At 61.4% G+C, this 16,178-nt stretch overlaps 1 protein-coding gene across 12 annotated transcripts in view; it reads left to right on the forward strand.

The window, feature by feature from the left end:
- Window positions 1-16,159, forward strand: part of CBFA2T3 (CBFA2/RUNX1 partner transcriptional co-repressor 3) — a 68,116-nt gene extending 51,957 nt beyond the window's left edge. For 5 of the 12 annotated variants that reach the window (XM_057534675.1, XM_057534674.1, XM_057534673.1 and 2 more), the window contains 4 exons: window positions 9,884-10,022; window positions 10,904-11,010; window positions 11,107-11,194; window positions 11,686-13,058. In XM_057534675.1, coding sequence (XP_057390658.1) covers window positions 9,884-10,022; window positions 10,904-11,010; window positions 11,107-11,194; window positions 11,686-12,287 — 936 coding nt within the window. In that variant the 3' untranslated portion in view covers window positions 12,288-13,058. Of the gene's footprint in view, window positions 1-975; window positions 7,244-9,883; window positions 10,023-10,349; window positions 10,403-10,829; window positions 11,011-11,106; window positions 11,195-11,685; window positions 13,468-14,518; window positions 14,611-15,080 lie in introns of those variants that run through there. The other 7 variants (XM_057534679.1, XM_057534680.1, XR_009006152.1 and 4 more) reach the window with 6 other exon arrangements.
- Window positions 16,160-16,178: the final 19 nt, after the last annotated feature.

Genomic DNA, 16,178 nt, shown 5'->3' on the forward strand with positions numbered 1-16,178 from the left:
CCCCTCTAAGCTGTGAGAACAGAGGCAAGCAGTGGGGCGTGAGAGTCACCGTGCTGGTACCTGCGCGTCCACTGCATTCTCTCCTTGTCTGAGAAGGGCTTGGATGGCAGAGAGGTCAGGAGGAGGGAGAGGCTCTCTCCAGGGATCCTGGGACTGTCCTCGGGGAGGGCACTTCTCCAAACCCCCTGGATTCGTCTGTGCTGAGCTGGCCCCGAGGAGGCAAGGGGATCAGGGACACAGAAGGACAGCCTGTGGTGCTTCAGGCCGTGGACGTGCGTAGGGAAGACGGTGGGTGTCAGGGAAGCCCGCTAGTGGTACCGTCCGTCCAAGCAGTCCTTGAGGGAGTGAGCCGGCAGGAATCTGGGGAGCAGCAAGGGTGGGGCGGGGGTCCTGCCTGCAGAGCGTGGCCAGCAGGAGGCTGTGGGGGCTAAATGGGCGCTTGGGCCTTTCTCCCAGGGCGGTTTGGCTTCCCCGTCCCACAGCCTGGGCTGCTGCCTCCGGCCTTTCGCTGGAATCCCTGCCCCCCTTCTGCTCATGTGGGCAGCTGGGGTCGTCGCTTGTTACAGAAAAAGGGACCAGAGGCCCAGTGGTAGGGGAAGGACGGGACCGCGGCAGCTGTGGCTGGGCAGCCCACCTCTTTACTCCGCCAGGGCTGCCACGTTCTGGTATCGGAGCCCTGGCGAGGCCAGGAGGGCTTCCCGGAAGAGAGGGAAGGGGCTGTGGCCCACCATGCACCTGTCTGGGGTGGGCTGGAGTTGTGGGAGCCCGTCCCCCCAAAATGGCCCAGCTGAGGGGCCGTGTCTGCAGAGGGTCATCGCAAGCTGGGGTTTTTCTCTTCTTGTTCGGTGATGTCGCGGCTGGGTCTGAGCAGGTGTGTTTGGAGTGTGTGCTTCCCTGGTCTGCAGCCAGGATGGTTACTCTGGGGAACTGGGGGGCCGGCCCGGGCCACCTCTGACCGTGCCCCCTCACACCCAGAGCTGCTGGAACTGCGGGCGCAAGGCCAGCGAGACGTGCAGCGGCTGCAACGCGGCCCGCTACTGCGGCTCCTTCTGCCAGCACAAGGACTGGGAGAAGCACCACCACGTGTGCGGCCAGAGCCTGCAGGGCCCCTCGGCCGCAGTGGTCGAGCCAGTGCCCGGACAGTCCGATGCCACCCCAGGCCTGGGCCCCTGCCTGCCCCCGGCCGCCGCCAGCCCCAGCGAGGCGGGCTCCACGGGGCCCTCCCGCCCCGGCTCCCCCGGCCCGCCCGGCCCGCTGGATGCCGCGCCCCGCTGACCCGCCCGGACCCGGTGCCCATCGACCCACCCGGCCCCGCCCGGCCCGCTAGACGCGCGCCCAGCCCTGGGAGCCGACCTGGGAGTCACTGCTGCTACTGCTTCTCTCCAAAAGAAAACACAGAACCAACAAGACTGCATCAATGCAACTTCCTCAGCTACCTGACGATCACGCCTCAGCCTCTTCGTGCATCCTCAGAAACCACCCGACGAGCTTTAGGCAGCCGGACAGACGCCGGCCAGAGGTGACCGGCTCGTCCACACCCGCCTCTCCCTCTTTCTCTCTCATTTTTCTCTCTTTATGACTTTCACACACTTTCTCTTCAATGAAAAAATCTAATTGTTTGGTGGCTTATATTTTCATTGAAGAATTTTGGGGGGCTGTTTGGCAAAAGAGCTACTCAGAAATGGACAAAGAAAACTGGGGGGGTTTTTCCCCCTTCCTGATTCAAAAGGGAAAAAGAAAACTGTTCTTTTATAGCCGGAGATCTGAGCCACTGTGTCACTGAAACCACCCCCAGGGTGTGTGGCCGGTGCAGTGAGGACGGTTAGAAAGATGTCAATTTCAGACTCAAGAAGTAATTTTTGGTTTCAGGATTTTTTTTTTTCCTTTAATGTCAAACTGTTTGGCTTTAAGTAGAAATCCAAAAAGTTTTTTTAAAAAAAGGTAAAGGAAGCATACCTGTAAACTACCTTGCCAGCTAGCCAGCCAAGGACGCCGGACACACCTCTGCTCCAAAGGAAATCCAAAAAGCAAACACAAGAAGTCAAAATCCAAAATTTTTTTGTCACTGCCAAAGTATTTATTTCACTGTTTTACTCTACGCCTGGGCTTGTTCAGATGTCGGTCTTTTGCTTTGATTCTGTTCGGGGGGGTTGGGATATTGGGGTTTGAAGTGTTTTGTCCAACAAGAAGCGACTTCTTTCTCTTCAACTCGACAGCAGCACCTCCGCCGGGGCCGGGTGGGGTGGGCAGCTCGGCCCTCGGCACCCACGCGTGCGTGCCCGTGTGCGTGTGCACCCGGGGCACGCCCAGCGTGCGTCTGCACACATGCAGGAAGGGTACCTCGTCTGTCCTCACTCCGTCTGTGAATTCCCATCACATTTCATTCTTTCCATTTGTGAAAAAGAAGTGCTCACATGTCCTTCCCAGAGAGAACATAATTCTGAGACAAAACTGTGACAATCTTTTGGGTTGATTCTTGACTGCTTTTCAAAGCACGAGGAGACAGCAACTGCGCCTTCATCTGCTGCTTCTCGTCGTCCGCCTCTACCTCTGCTGCCCGCTCCGAGAAGCCTCCCTCCCACCTCGTCGTTCCGTCCCAGCCCCCGTGTCTCCTGCAGCTCCACACTTTTGCAGAAAAAGGAAAAAAACAACAAAAGCAATCCGCCCTCCCTGCACCTTCTGGAGACTTGATCAGCTGTATATAACCCTGCATTTTTGTCCAGCTGTTCCTCAGGGGATGTTCTCTCCGAAATCCCCCCGCCAAGCCTAGCCCTGTCCCCCCACCCCACTCAACTCCCCCAGCGATCTCAAGGAGGAAATAAAGGAATAAGGAAGTTCTGATCTGTACCCAGTGGGAGAACAAACAGCAAACACGGTCTCCGATCTGTGTTTTCTTGCATGGCTGTAAGGAGTTCCCTGGACTGGAGTGCAATAGTGACCAGCTACTGAAACCGGGTGCCCAGGGGCCCCACCGAGAGGCAAGAAGTCAATAGTCTGCGATAATGTGAATGTATATAGTCCTTGCAGAGGTCCAAATGATGATATTCATGATGATGATAATAAAGAAGAGATGTTTGCCAAATAAAAAAAAATTAAGAGAAACAATGGAAGCATGTAAAGTTCAGGAACTAGGTTTTCAAAGAAAGCTGAACTGCGGTCCTACGGGGAGCAATGGGTTTGTTGATCGCTGTTACTTTTCAGAGTGGTAGGAATTCACCCTTTGAGTATTGCCAGGAAGGAGTCCGTCGGTACACAGACCAGGTGCCATCCGAGCCCCACCTGGCAGGAGCCCTAACTCTGACCGTCGAGCTAGACCTATCTCACCCTCCAGAAAGCTCCCGGGCTGCCTGGGGCCACAGGGCTGCCCGCCTCTCAGGCTCGCTTCTGTGGGTTTCAGAAGACCAGGGGCCGGGTGGGATTCGGGCTCTCGTGAGGCAGCGGGCGCCCACCCGTCACGTTTCCAGTCTGCTTTCTCTCTCGCAAGACTTGAACCTGTCAGAAGGGCAGTTGTGCATGTGCTGTGACGTAGCTCCGCCTCTCCCCTCGGACTCCGTTCCCACGAGGTTGTGCTGGTGGAGGGTGGCGCCCTGGGCGCGCTGGGGTGTGGGTGCGGAGGTCTGAGGCCCTGAGGTCAGGACTGCGGGGTGAGTCCTGGCTGGGAGGAGCCCGCCACCTGCAGCCCCGCGGGTGTGCTTTGCCAGCCTCTGTTCCTCTTCCGCTCGCAAGGTCCCCTTTGAGGACAGGCAGGCGTGCCAGGGCTGGCCAGCTGGTGGCATCGGGCCAGACAAGCCCGCAAGGCCGGACCACAGGCTGAGGGTCCGAGGTGGGGACGGCCCGTCCCACCCCAGCTGCTGGGAAGAGGTCCCTCAAGCCAGCTAAGAAAGGCCATCTTCCCTGTGTGGCCCCCATACCTGTATCTCATATACCAAGACCTGCCGCTGGCCGGGGCTGCAGAAGCCGGCACAAGGGGCCGGCCAGAGGCCGACAGACGTAGCCCCTGCCAGCAGAGAGCGTCTGCAGGGTCAGAGGGTGGCAGCCGGGTGGGCTGGGCGGCTGGCAGCGAGGAGGCTGAGGCCCAGAGGGGGCGGGAGGGGTGTCCCCGTGGGCGCCGAGTCAGTGGATGCCGGGTGTGGGCTGGGTCACACGAAGCAGGCGGCTCCTTCCATCCAGGGCCCCTTCCCTGCTTTGGGAGCCGGCATGTTTGTTGGTCACTGTGTGCAGGCCCTGTTGGCCAGAGAGCTCACAGAGAAGGCAAACTCCCAATGAGTAGCTCTGGTCGGGCAGTGGGGGAGCGGCCGGAGCTGGAGTTGGCTGGTGGTCTGTGTTCCCCCTGCCTTTCTTATGCAAAGAGGGCGTCTGGACAGAAGGGATTCCAGCTCAGAGGCCGGCCTGCCCTGCTACCTCCTGAGCTTATGGGCCGTCAGTGTGCTCGTGAGGGTCTCCTCCCCAGGGGCTGAGATCGGACACGCTGGTGAGCCCAAAGCTCTGTGAGACGCGGCTGCTCGCAGACCCTCCCTCCCCCCCAAGTCAAACCGAAACGGCAGCATTACCCCGTTCTGAGGCCAAGGCAGGCCAAAGCGCCGGCGGGAGGGCAGAGTGAGGCGGGCGGCGGCCGGAGCTCCCGGCCCACAGGGCCGAGTCAGGGATGATTCACAGGCTGGGACAGCGGATGCTGGCGCCTGGGCCCCCTCACCCCCGGTGGAAAGCCCCCTGACGTGGGACCCTTCGACCTTTCCCACCCCCTCCTGTCTCTGGCCTTTCTCTTAGGACGTGTCATTGTCGGCAGGTGGTGGTGTCTGGGCGTGTTCTGTTGGCAAAGACCAGTGCCTACCATTCCCCATGTGGAAGGCTGGCATACCCCGGACCCCGTCTGAATCACGAGGGCTCCCATCCCCAGGACCAAAGGAAAGCCTGGGGTGCTACCGGGGAAGAGAGGAGAGCTGGAGAAAGCCTTGGGGCCAGGAGGGTAAGGGCCGTAGTACAAGAGGAGCCGGCCTCCCGGGAAGGGGCCGCCCTGTGGGGTCGCTCATCAGGGCCCAAGAGGTCCAGTGGTGGAGGGACACAGGTGGGAGGGGGCGTTGCTTCTGGTTTCATCCCAGTGACACCGTGGAGAGGGATAAGGACAGACCCTAACTTCCTCCTATTTGCCAGTTTTTCCAAATACATCCTCAAAATGACACCAAAGTCCAGTCCCTCGCACCACCCACCTTGCCCGTCCCAGCTCACTGTAGCGTGTCTGGCCGTGATTCTGCCCATCCCTTCAGCCTACCCACAAGTACTTACTGATTCTTTTATCAGTTCACCCTTCTGACCAATCCTGTCATCTCTCTGGCCGTTCATCCATCCACCCATCCATCTGTCTGTCTATTCATCCACCCATCCATCTGTCCATCTCTCCATCCATCTGTCCATCCACCCATCCGTCCATTACTCTATCCCAGCTATCATTTGGTCCCCCGTTCATCCTTTCACCATCCACCCGTCTGCACACCACGCATGTGTCTCCCATCTAACCCACACGACCACGCCTCAGTCCATCCCCAGCCAGAACCCAGTGTAGCGTCACCAACTCCCTCAGGGATCCAAAGCCGTGGGGGTGCTTTGGGTCCCCTGTGGCCTCGGCCACCCCCTCCCAGTGCCCCTCCCATTGGTCCAGGCCTGCTCCGGGGACAGATAAGGTTCTGCTGCAGACGTGGGCAGATTGGACCAATGTCCTAGCAACAGCTCTGGCCAGTCTGGGCCCGCCTAGCAAGTGTGGTGGCCGTGGGCCAGGAGAGGCGCTGGAGGTGGCCCGCACGGCTGCTCAGGGGCCCTGTGACCGGGACCACCAGTCAGGGAGAGCACATTCCCTGGCAAGTCCCAGACATTGCGGAGTGGCGGCAGCCACTCCTCTCCTTGTCACCAGGGGTCACTGCCTGGAGAAGATGTCCCCAGGAAGGGAGGGGCACGACAGAGCCCCGTGCTGGCCTCCCTAAGACACCAGTGCTCCTGGAGCCCCTGCTCCCAGGTGCTCGTGCTTGGCTCTGCCTCACGCCTATGCCCGTCTTCCATCCAGGGGTCCCAGATGCTGGAAATTACCCCTCAGAGCTGGAGAGCTGTAGAAAGAGCCCCTGGCCAGGTTGGTGGGGTGGGTGTCCCTGTGGCCCTAGAGGCCCAGCACACTCTCCCCAGCCCCGGCTCTCCCTGGGCCCCTCAGCCCCACACCTGCCTGCGGGCTCCCGCGACCTATGGGGCTCTTCCAGCGCCCCCCACGGGATCACCTCCTGCTGGCAGGAGAGGAGGAAGAGGAGGATGCAAGGAGCCTGGATGCCGTGCACGGACGAGGCCCGGGGAGCCGGCTGTCTGGGCAGCAACCTGCACAGTCCCCGGCGTTCCAGAAAACTCTGGAATCTGCCTGCTTCCTGTTGCTTTTGCTTCAATTCAGCCGGACCCTGGAGTGCCTCCCCAGAGACCCCTTACAGCAGTAACTCGACGTCGGGACTCAAGGGGAGCCTGGCTTTAAACGTTAGAATGAAGGACAAGGGGGGCCTAGCCAGGCCAGCCTCCGGGCCGAGGGGCTCGGGCAGCGGGAGCTGGGGCCCGGCTACACGCAGCCTCGTGGGCAATGGATTGACTGTCCACTTCTTCTTTTTATGTGATTTTATTTTTTAATTCCCCCAAAGGGGTTGGACCGAGAGTGCTGGGTCATATTCCTCGGTGCCGGGCAGGGTCCTGGTGGCCGCCCTCCCCTGTCCCCCCATCTCTCTGTTCGCGGCCACGTGGGTTCTGTGTCGTGGAATAAAGCCGCCGTTTGCCATCACGGGCTCCGCCTCTCCTTGGGTCCCCGGCGACTCCGCCTAAGCCCGTTTCACACATTGATTCACCAGATTTGTGTTGGGGGGCTTTCTCGGTGCCAGGCAAGAGGGACAAGACCCTGCGCCACGGGGGTGGACGAACGTGTGGTGCAGGGTCGGGGCGTGAGCGGGACGTGGCAGATGACCTCTGCGTCCTGAGTTCCGGCCAAGTGGGGTGAACTCTCAAAGGTTGTGTCCTCGAGGTGGTCGGGATGACCTCAGACCCCAGATGACACACTCGTGGCTTCAAGGGCCCGAGCCCCCCCCGCCTGTGGCCATGTGGGCACCTCCCACAAGACCCTGAGGGTGGACACCTTGGCCCTGAGGAGCCAGGGTGTCCCAGACGTGGTGTCCACGTGGCTCACAGGGCAGGTCCCGCCCCCAGCGGGTGTGCAGGGCTAGGGCTCTGGGCTCACGGGCGGCCCCTGGGAGGAAAGGGGTGTTATTAATACTCGGGCCCAGCCTGGAACATGGTGTATTTTGAAAGGCGTCACTGGAAAGGCCAGCATGGGGGCAAGCCTGTCTGCACGCCAGGCAGCTGGCCAGAGCCCCAGCTGGGCCTGGTGTGTCAGCAGTCCCAGCACAGAGGGGATGACGGCGATTTTCCATTGCAGAGGTCTGAGCTCAGAGGGAGGCTGACCGGGCCAGTCCCGAGTCCAGCCGGCCCTTGGCTTGGACGCAGCTGCCCTGGTGTCCCGCCTCCCACCTGGAGATAGAGGGAAGGGCCTGGGTCAGGGGCCTTCCATGGGGTCTCGGCCCACAGGAGAGGGGGCCTGACTGCCCCGAACCGTGGGAGAAAGACCTGTGGCAGCTGTACTTCTGTCCTCATCCAGCCAGCCTTGGGCTGGGGCCCTGTCCTCAGTGCTGCCCTTGAGGCACTCTGGCCGGCCAGGGGGGACCTGGGGACGTGTAACTTACACAGGTCAGACAGAGGGCGAGGCCCGGGCGCCGTGGCCACAAGAGGGAGATGGAGCAATCGGGAAGGCTTCCTGGAAGCAGCAGCACAGTGAGAATAGTGCCCCCTGGAGCCTCACACATGCAAGTGCATGAAGCTGTGTGCAGCCTGGGGAAAAGGGGGTGTTGCAGGCAAGGAGGGCCGGGAGCTGGGAGGCCAGGCCTGCAGGCTCACAGCCAACTCAGGCCGGCTCCTTTCCCTGCAGGGCCCGGGGTGGGGTTCAGCCTCCACGGAGGTGAGAACAGAGCCGGGAGGAGAAAGGCAGCCACGGCGTCCCCCACTTCCTTCCAGGGCGCACGCCTCGTCCCCCCATCCACGGCCCCCGGGGTTCGTTCACAGGCTGCAACTCTCCCCTCCCCCAACTCCACATTCCCAGGGAAGAGGCCCTACCAGCAATGGTCTGGAGGGTGGGATGTGGGATGGGTGGGCAAACGCGCCCAGAGGGGCCCCCCATAAACACGTCAGGAGGATGGAAAAGGCATGGCAGGAGCTCCCCCAAGACGACGCCAGGGCGAGAAGAGGCCAGAGCAGCTGCTAGGGAGGACGGACGGAGGATACCAGGGCACCCAGGGACACAGGCCTGCAGCTGCCCTCAGGGAGAGAGAGGAACTGGGCGGGACTTGACAAACTGCCTTCAGGCCCCCAGTATCCAGGCCTGATCTGCACAGAATTCACCATCGTGCCCTGCGGCCCGGGCAGGGATCCGGCTTCATTAACTGGTTCCCACCTAAGAGCTGGCCCAGAATTGGGGTGGGGTGGGGTGGGGAGGGGATGGACCGCAGGGAACCCAGGAGGGGTCAGGAGGAGGGACGGGACGTCTCTCCTTCTGGCCCAGGACCCTGCCCTGGCCTGGCCCGAGAAGCCGCTGACCTCGTGGCACCCCCCTACCCCCACCCCCAGACCTTTGTTCAAGCTGTTCCCTCCGCCCAGGCCACCCTCGCCTCGGCTCTGCCTGACCCTCCTTGAAGGCCGGCTCAAATGCCACCCCTTCCAGGAAGCCTGCTCTGACCCCCTGTGCCCCCTCCCTGCTCTGCACACTCGGGTAACTTGCTCACGTCTGCGTCATCCTAACTGTGGCCGGCCACTGGAGGCGTGACACAGGGAGGTGGGGGGACCTGCGACCCCTTAGCTTCCTGGCTCCTGCATCGCCAGGAGGCCCTCCCGGCTCCGCCTCAGCTGCACCCTCTCCACCTGGAGTGTCCCAGAGGGGCCGGCCAGTGAGGAAGAAGGGCACCAGGGCGGGGATCCGGCTTCTGACCCCTCAGGGCCCAAAAGCCAGGATGGAGACTCGGCCCCAGCCGGGAGGCCTCTGAAGCCTCTAGTGGGAACACCTGGCCTGGGGGAGGGCTTAAAACCCGGGAGGGTGCAGGCAGGTGCCGGCAGCGCGGAGGCGAGCGCGGAGGCTCTGCCTGCCACTTCCTGCCCCATCCGCCATGTGGCCCTTCCTCAGCCGAGCTCTCTTCCCGCCCCCCACTGAGGCCTGGCTCAGCAGGGCTTCCTCAGACCCCGAGGCCCAGGGCTGGGGGGCCTGGAGCCGGGCCGAGAAGACCCCTCTGGGCCCGGGGGCTGGGGGCGGGGAGGAGGAGGAGACGGGGGAAGCGGAAGAGCACGAGGAAGACGCAGGCTTCCTGCTGCCTCTCCTGGAGAGGGGGCACCTGGCCGAGTGCCCGTTACCTGACCAGGTAACAGCGGCGCGGAGCACCTGGTGGAGGCCGGCTGGGATCTCGGGAACCTGGGGAGCCCCGTGCATGGGGGCAGGGGGACGGACGGCTGCAGCTCTGAACCCAGGGGTGAGAGGGCCAAGAGGGCCACTGTCCCCATGCCTGGAAGGGGGTGTAGGGACGCCCACCTGTGCACAGGCTGGAAAGGGCAGGGTGGCCTCTCCGCCCTGAAGGGGACTTTGTGTGTTGGGGGTGGATTACAGGGGCTTCTCTCCAGGCCCGAGTCCGTGTGGCCTTCCCTTTCCCCACCCCAGGGAGCCCCCAGCATGACCCTGAGAACAGGCAGGGTCAGGCCCCCTTCCCCTCTGCCCTCCCTCCAGGGGAGCCTGGGGGCTGTCCTGCCTCCGGGCTCACCCTGGGCCGTGTGCTGGCAGGAGCTGGAAGCCATCAAACTGAAGCTGTGGGCCATGGAGCAGGCCCAGCGACCGAAGCCGCCCGGGGAGCAGGGCCCAGAGGGGGAAGAGGAAGACGCCACGGCCCTGCTGGCCGGGCAGCTGCTGAGCCCCGAGACAGGTAGGAACCAGCGGGCCAGGCCGAACCCTTCCCTGGGCCGTGGCCCCCAAGTCCTCGGGCGCGAGGGTAAATGGGGATGAGCTGCGTGCGAGCTGCTGCAGGAAAAGTGTGGGCTCCCAGGGAAAGGCCAGGGTTTCCACGAGGTCTGGCCTGGCAGTGGGTCCTTCTAGATAGGCCCCAAGGGGTACTCTTCCCCAAGAACCCAGGTGCCCCTCTTCCCTGAGGAGCGAGGACTGAGCCACCAACGTGAGGTGCCTGCCCTTAGCAGCTGCCGGGAGCCCCCTGCCCAGGGCAAGCCCCCTGGTCCTGAAACCCCTCTCTCCACAGACGGCCCCACGGAGGCGGTGGAGGCCGATCACAGATCCGTCTACGTGGGCAACGTGAGTGGGGGGAGGGGGGCGGGATGGGGTCGGCCCAGCAGCACCGGGTCCGCAGCCGCCTCCTGGCTGTGAGGATTAAAGGAAGGGACAGTATGGGTAGCAAACTCAAAAGCCACATAGGCCCGGAAGGGAGAAGCAGGAGGGGGGCTCTGACGAGGGGGCTGTCCCCATGAGGGAGCGTGGACCCTCTGTGGTCAGGCCTGATTTCCCACTGTGGGCTGGGATTCGGGATTTCCACGTGAGATCTCCCAGTGGGCAGATTATTGGCAACGAGTTCCACTTGAAAAAGCCACGCACCCTTTGCACAGGCCAGTAAACCTGGGGAGCGTTCCTCTGGGTATCCAGTCCACTCCCCCGGCAGGGGTGGGGGGTAGAGGTCTAGGCTACCACCCTCACCCTGGGGCCCAATCAACCCCTCTCTACCAAGAAAACGTGCTGCAGGAGACCCTGGGAGGCGGAGGCCCCTGCAGAAGGCCCCCCACCAGGGTCCATGCCTGTCAGGTGGACTACGGGGGCACAGCCCAGGAGCTGGAGGCCTATTTCAACCACTGTGGGGAGATCCAGCGGGTCACCATCCTGTGCGACAAGTTCTCCGGACACCCCAAGGGGTCAGTTGGGGCTTCGGGGAGGGGCCGGGTGCCCGGGGGGCGGGCACAGCTCTGCGTGGGTGAGCATGGCCCTCACCTGCCCCCGCCCTGCCCCAGCTATGCATACATAGAGTTTGCCACCGAGAGCTCGGCCCAGGCCGCTGTGGAGCTGGACAAGAGCGTCTTCCGAGGCCGGGTCATCAAGGTGTGTGTCCCCCACCAGTCACTGCGGGGGCGGCGGGGGGGCAGGGCTCTGCTCTGAGCTTCTCTACGTTAACCCATTAATCCCCGAGGGGACAGGAAAAGCAGGCACGGAGAGGCTGAGGCACCTGCCCGAGGACACGCAGCTGCCCCAGCCTGACCCTTCTCCAGTGTCCGGTGTTTGCACACATCCGCTGGGTGGTGTCGGGGTACCTCAGACCCCAGTGGGTTTGGCCTGGGTGTAGCCCTGGGGAGGCTTCCTTCCTGACCCCCCTGCAGGGGGAGATGTTGGCTTGACAGGGGCTGGGAACAGGTTAAGATCTGATGCCTCAGGGGCCTGGTGGGTGCTGGGGCCTGTGTTCACCTGCCTGTGAGCCTTCAGCAGGGAAACCCAGGAAGGCTTCCTGGAGGCAGCTTTAGCCCTGGTCTCGGCCCTGGGCTGGGGAGGAGGGTGTGAGAACAGAGGTCTCAGGCGGACTCGGCCTTTGATTCCAGGTGCTGCCCAAAAGAACCAATTTACCAGGGATCAGCTCCACGGACCGCGGGGGCCTTCGGGGACACCCAGGCGCCAGGGGGGGACCCTTCCCTCACAGCAACTTCCAGGGCGGGGCCCGTTTCAGACCACGGGGGCGGAACCGGTGGGCTGGGCCCTGGGAGGGCGGAATCCTATTGGAGCGGGGCCCGGTGGGCGGGGCTCTGTTGGACCTGGCTGGGTCCGGTGGGCGGAGCCCTGGAAGCCGCTCGCCCCCCGGTCTCTCTCCGGACAGGGGGCGCGGAAGGTTCTCGCCGTGGTATTCACCGTATTGAAGGGAGGGCCCGGTTTTGAGAGTGGGGCTGCGGCTGGGTCAGGAGTAGACAGCCGTGCTCCTCGTGGGACCATTTACTCCGCGCAGAATAACTATGCGTCCCCCTTCCCTCGGCGGGAGGACGGCCCAGACCCCACGGCCGAAGCCACCGGTCACGAAGCAGGGCACGGGGTGGGCCTGGCACGCGGGCTGGTCGGGGCTTTGGAGGGCACCGGGCAAAGCTGCGGGCAGGTGAGGCCCAGGCAGCGTTGGGTCAGCTTCGGGTCGGCATACTCAGGACTGTTCCACTAACGCCTTTTACAGAAAAGTAGAAATGTGTGTCTTACTGGTAAAGCATAAATTATTAAACTTGAATATTTTTTAAAAGCACATGGCAACAGACCGCCCCGCTTTATTCGCCTCACCTGGACGCTGTTTCTTCGGTGCACACTGCAGAGAAGGCGGGGGATGGGATGCGGCTGTGGATCCCAGACCCAGCTCTACCCCCTTCACTCCTGGCAGCCAAGCGGCAGCTTTGGGCTTTACGGCGTCACCGCCAGCCCCCGCGCCTCACCTCGGGTCTGGTGGCCTCCGGGGCACACACTCCCCCATGACGAGTGACACAGACGCCGCCTTGTGGGCCCTCACCTGTGAGGCCCTGCAGAAGGGTGCGCCCGGGGCACCTGGCGCAAGTCTGGGCCTCATCACACAGGGACACAGAGGGGCTTCCATGGCGGGCACCCTGCCTGCGCTCCTCTCTGCGGCAGACGCCCCGCTCTCTCCCTCCCTGAGGGTGCAGCGTGCTCTCTGCCCTCTGACTGCATTTGGAGTGGGGAAAGGAAGCTCTGGGGCCCAGCTGCAGACACACCCGGTCCTGGCCTTAAATAACCACTAAAAAATCTCAGCCTGGGCTTTTCTAAAGCAACTCTCTTTGCCTTGTACTTTTTTGATTATCAGGTCCTTAAGCTACCCAGAGGTGGACGGTCCCCAGTCCCCAGTGTCCCCTCTCCAGCACCAGTGAAGTGTTTTCTCGGAAGGGCGCTCCTCTGCTCTCCATCCGTGTGTCCATCTGGCCAGGTTCACACTCCCCTTGTGATCTGGGGTCAGCACTGGCCCTTGTAGTGGGGTGAATGACAATACCCCCAAAAAGTATGTCCACATCCTAATCTCCAGTACCTGTGGATGTGACCTTATTTGGAAAAGGGGTTTTTGCACACGTGATTAAGCTAACGATCTGGAGATCAGATCTCCCTGGATCACCTGGGTGGCCCTAAACCCAGTGACACACACTGGGTACGAGACACACCGACACACGGAGAAGGTGACGTGGAGACACAGGCAGAGACTGCAGTGATGTGTCCATAAGCCAAGGAACCCCAACAGTCGCTGGCAGCCATCAGAAGCTGGAGAGGCTGAAAAGACCCTCCTTCAGAGCCTGCGGAAGGAACCAGTCCTGCCGACACCTTGATTTCTGACTCTGGCCTCCAGAAATGTGAGAGAATAGATTTGTTTTCACGTGCACACGCACACACGTGCGCACACACACACGCACCACCTGCCCCTGGAGAATGTGGGTAGGAGGGGCTGAGTGGCAGGGACCTTGCCAAGGCTGCTGGGTGGCTCAGGGCGGAGCCAGGCCTGGATCACGTGCAGTTGGGGGCTGCAGGAGAGGGAGGCCGTCCAGACGTAGTTCCTGGAGCTGAACTTTATGAAGCACCAGCTCCTGCCGCTCTGTACCTTGTGCCAGTCCCCTCCTTGGCAAGGATGTGCATTGGTCTTGACGCATTCATTGTGCAGTTTGCGTTTGTGTAAGGACCTGCAGACAGGCTTCTACCCCAAGGAACTGGTCCCTTTTCAGAAGTATCTTCTTAATCCCTTCTGTGTGGCCACTGTGAGGAGAGTGGGCCCTTGAGTCCCTCCTTTCCTGTGGATTTCAGGCCCAAGCAGCCCACGTGGGCGGCCAGGGCTCCGACCCACACCTTCTCAGCTGTGCCCAGAGAAAGCCAAGACACGCAGGAGATCCTCTTGCCCGTCTGGCCCGGGGAAGAAGGGAGAAGGAATGCTGATGGGGAGGGAGGACAGAACTTCAGCAGAAGCACCTGGAGCAACAGCCAAGGGCTGAGTAGGGGCTGCATCTGATGGGGCTCAGCCCTGGGGGGCGGATGCGCCTGGGGTGGCAGGGGATGGGCAGGCAGGTGGCCCTCAATGAGGCTAGCCTCACAGTACAGAGATGCAAAAAGTTCAGATGAAACTGCCATCTGACAGTTCTGTTGGCAAAGCAAAGGCTAGCAGATTACGTCTAACCCTTGATTTTCTCAGACTTAAAATGGAAATGCTACCTAACAATGCATGTGAAAAACCTCAAATGTAAAACCTTTACGGGTTGTTCTGGCTCTATCTACAGAAAAACCCAAATAGCAGTAGCTTCAACTAGATAGGGGTTTCATTTTCTCATTTAAAAAAAATGCTGAACATAAGTAGTCCAGGGCTGGTATGTCAGCAAAGACCCAGCCTCCTTCTAGCTTTCTGTTCCCCATCCTTAGGGGATGAATCTTGCCTGCATGCTCTCAAGATAGCTGCCTGAGCTCCAGCCATCACATCCAAGTTCCAGGAAGGAAGAAGGCTAAAGATGAAGGTACTGCCAGCTGAATCCCCCTTTTAAGTATCCTTCCTGCAAGTGCGTCCCAACACCATCCGCTTACATGCCATAACTACCTACCCTTGCGAGGGCAGGAAGTATATTTTGTCTAGCCAATTGTCCCCAATAACACTAGCGTTCTGTTAGTAAGCAAGCAAGGGAGAATGGATGCTGGCTTGGCAACCTGTAGTCCCTGCCTCAGCCATTACTCAGGCAGGAGAGATTACTAAGTAAAAGCTCAACCAGAGAGCTGAGGATGGACTGTGGGGAGAAAGCGCGTGTGAGGGTGGCCTGCATCAGACCAACACCTGCTGGTTGCACTTCTCAGCCCTCTTCTAGGTCTTGCAATTCCACCTGTGGCAGGCGAGGCAGGGCTGGGGGGGAGCCCGGGACGCGTGTCTTCAACACACACTCTGAGCTGTTTTTTGTTCGTTCGTTTGTTTACTTCTGTAATCCTGTACCCGTAGGAAAGGAAGGAAACCCAAAGACAAGCAGAGCAGAGTGCATCCCGATTCCAGCCCTGGGCCGACGACGCTCACAGCTCACAGCCTGCCCGTTCCTGGCGGGTCTGAGCCACCCTCCCACCTTCCTCCTGGTCAGAGACCCTCTCCACAGTGACTGAGGGGGCGGGAGGGGCTCGTGGTGTCTTGGGGTGCCTGATCAAGGAAGCCAGCCACGCTGAGACCACACAGAGCAGACTGTGGAGGTGGCTCAGGCCCAGGAGGACCTCTTCCACTTCAGAGACGCCGTCACCAAATGACAAAGTGCACTAGAACCTGGGTCACCTGATCCCAGAAGGGGCTGTGGCCTCAGTCACGGTCAGTTACTTAGAACTGTGATCAACCTTGACTGAGCAGGCTTCTGGGGAAGCAGAAGGCAGAAATCTGATGACAGTAGCCCCTCCTCACGTGTAAGCGCCCCTTCCACAGCCTGCCCAGGGGCCGGGGGGTCAGCAGGGAAGGGGGCTCATCTCCCAACACCCGCCTGGCCCTCGGGCCATCAGAAACCTCAGGGCACTAACAGGCAGGAGGGGACCCTTGGCGTTTGCTCATTCGATGCCCAGCAGCAGCTGACGAAGACGCTGTAATTACACGGTCTCGGGAGGGTGGCCTCCCAGGGCCGGGCAAGACCAGAAGGAGGAAGGCCCCTCCCCCCGGGGGAAGGTGTGCAGGCCGTCCCATGTGCCCCTCTAATCCGGCTCTGGGCACAGAAGGCCGACCCCTCCAGATCTGCCCACCTGCTGAGCCACTAGAGGGGGCGGCCGGCCCACGGGTCCTCTGCCCCTCCCTTCGCAGCCTCTTCTGGGCTCCAAGCTCCGAGAGCCCCTGCCACCCGGCTCCCCCTGTCCCTTCGTGCCTCGTGGGGACAACAGCTCCTGCTCTACCTGGTCCCTGATCTGCTCTGTCCCTGAGAAGTCCACATAAACTTTTTCCTTTTTTTTTTTTGGCCGTGCCGTGCGGCATGCAGGATCTTAGTTCCCTGACCGGGGATTGAACCTGCGGCCCCTACGGTGGAAGCGCAGAGTCCTAACCACTGGACCGCCAGGTAAGTCCCTAAACTGTCTT

Source organism: Balaenoptera acutorostrata, chromosome 19, assembly GCF_949987535.1.
Source record: "Balaenoptera acutorostrata chromosome 19, mBalAcu1.1, whole genome shotgun sequence".
Lineage (NCBI taxonomy): Eukaryota > Metazoa > Chordata > Mammalia > Artiodactyla > Balaenopteridae > Balaenoptera > Balaenoptera acutorostrata.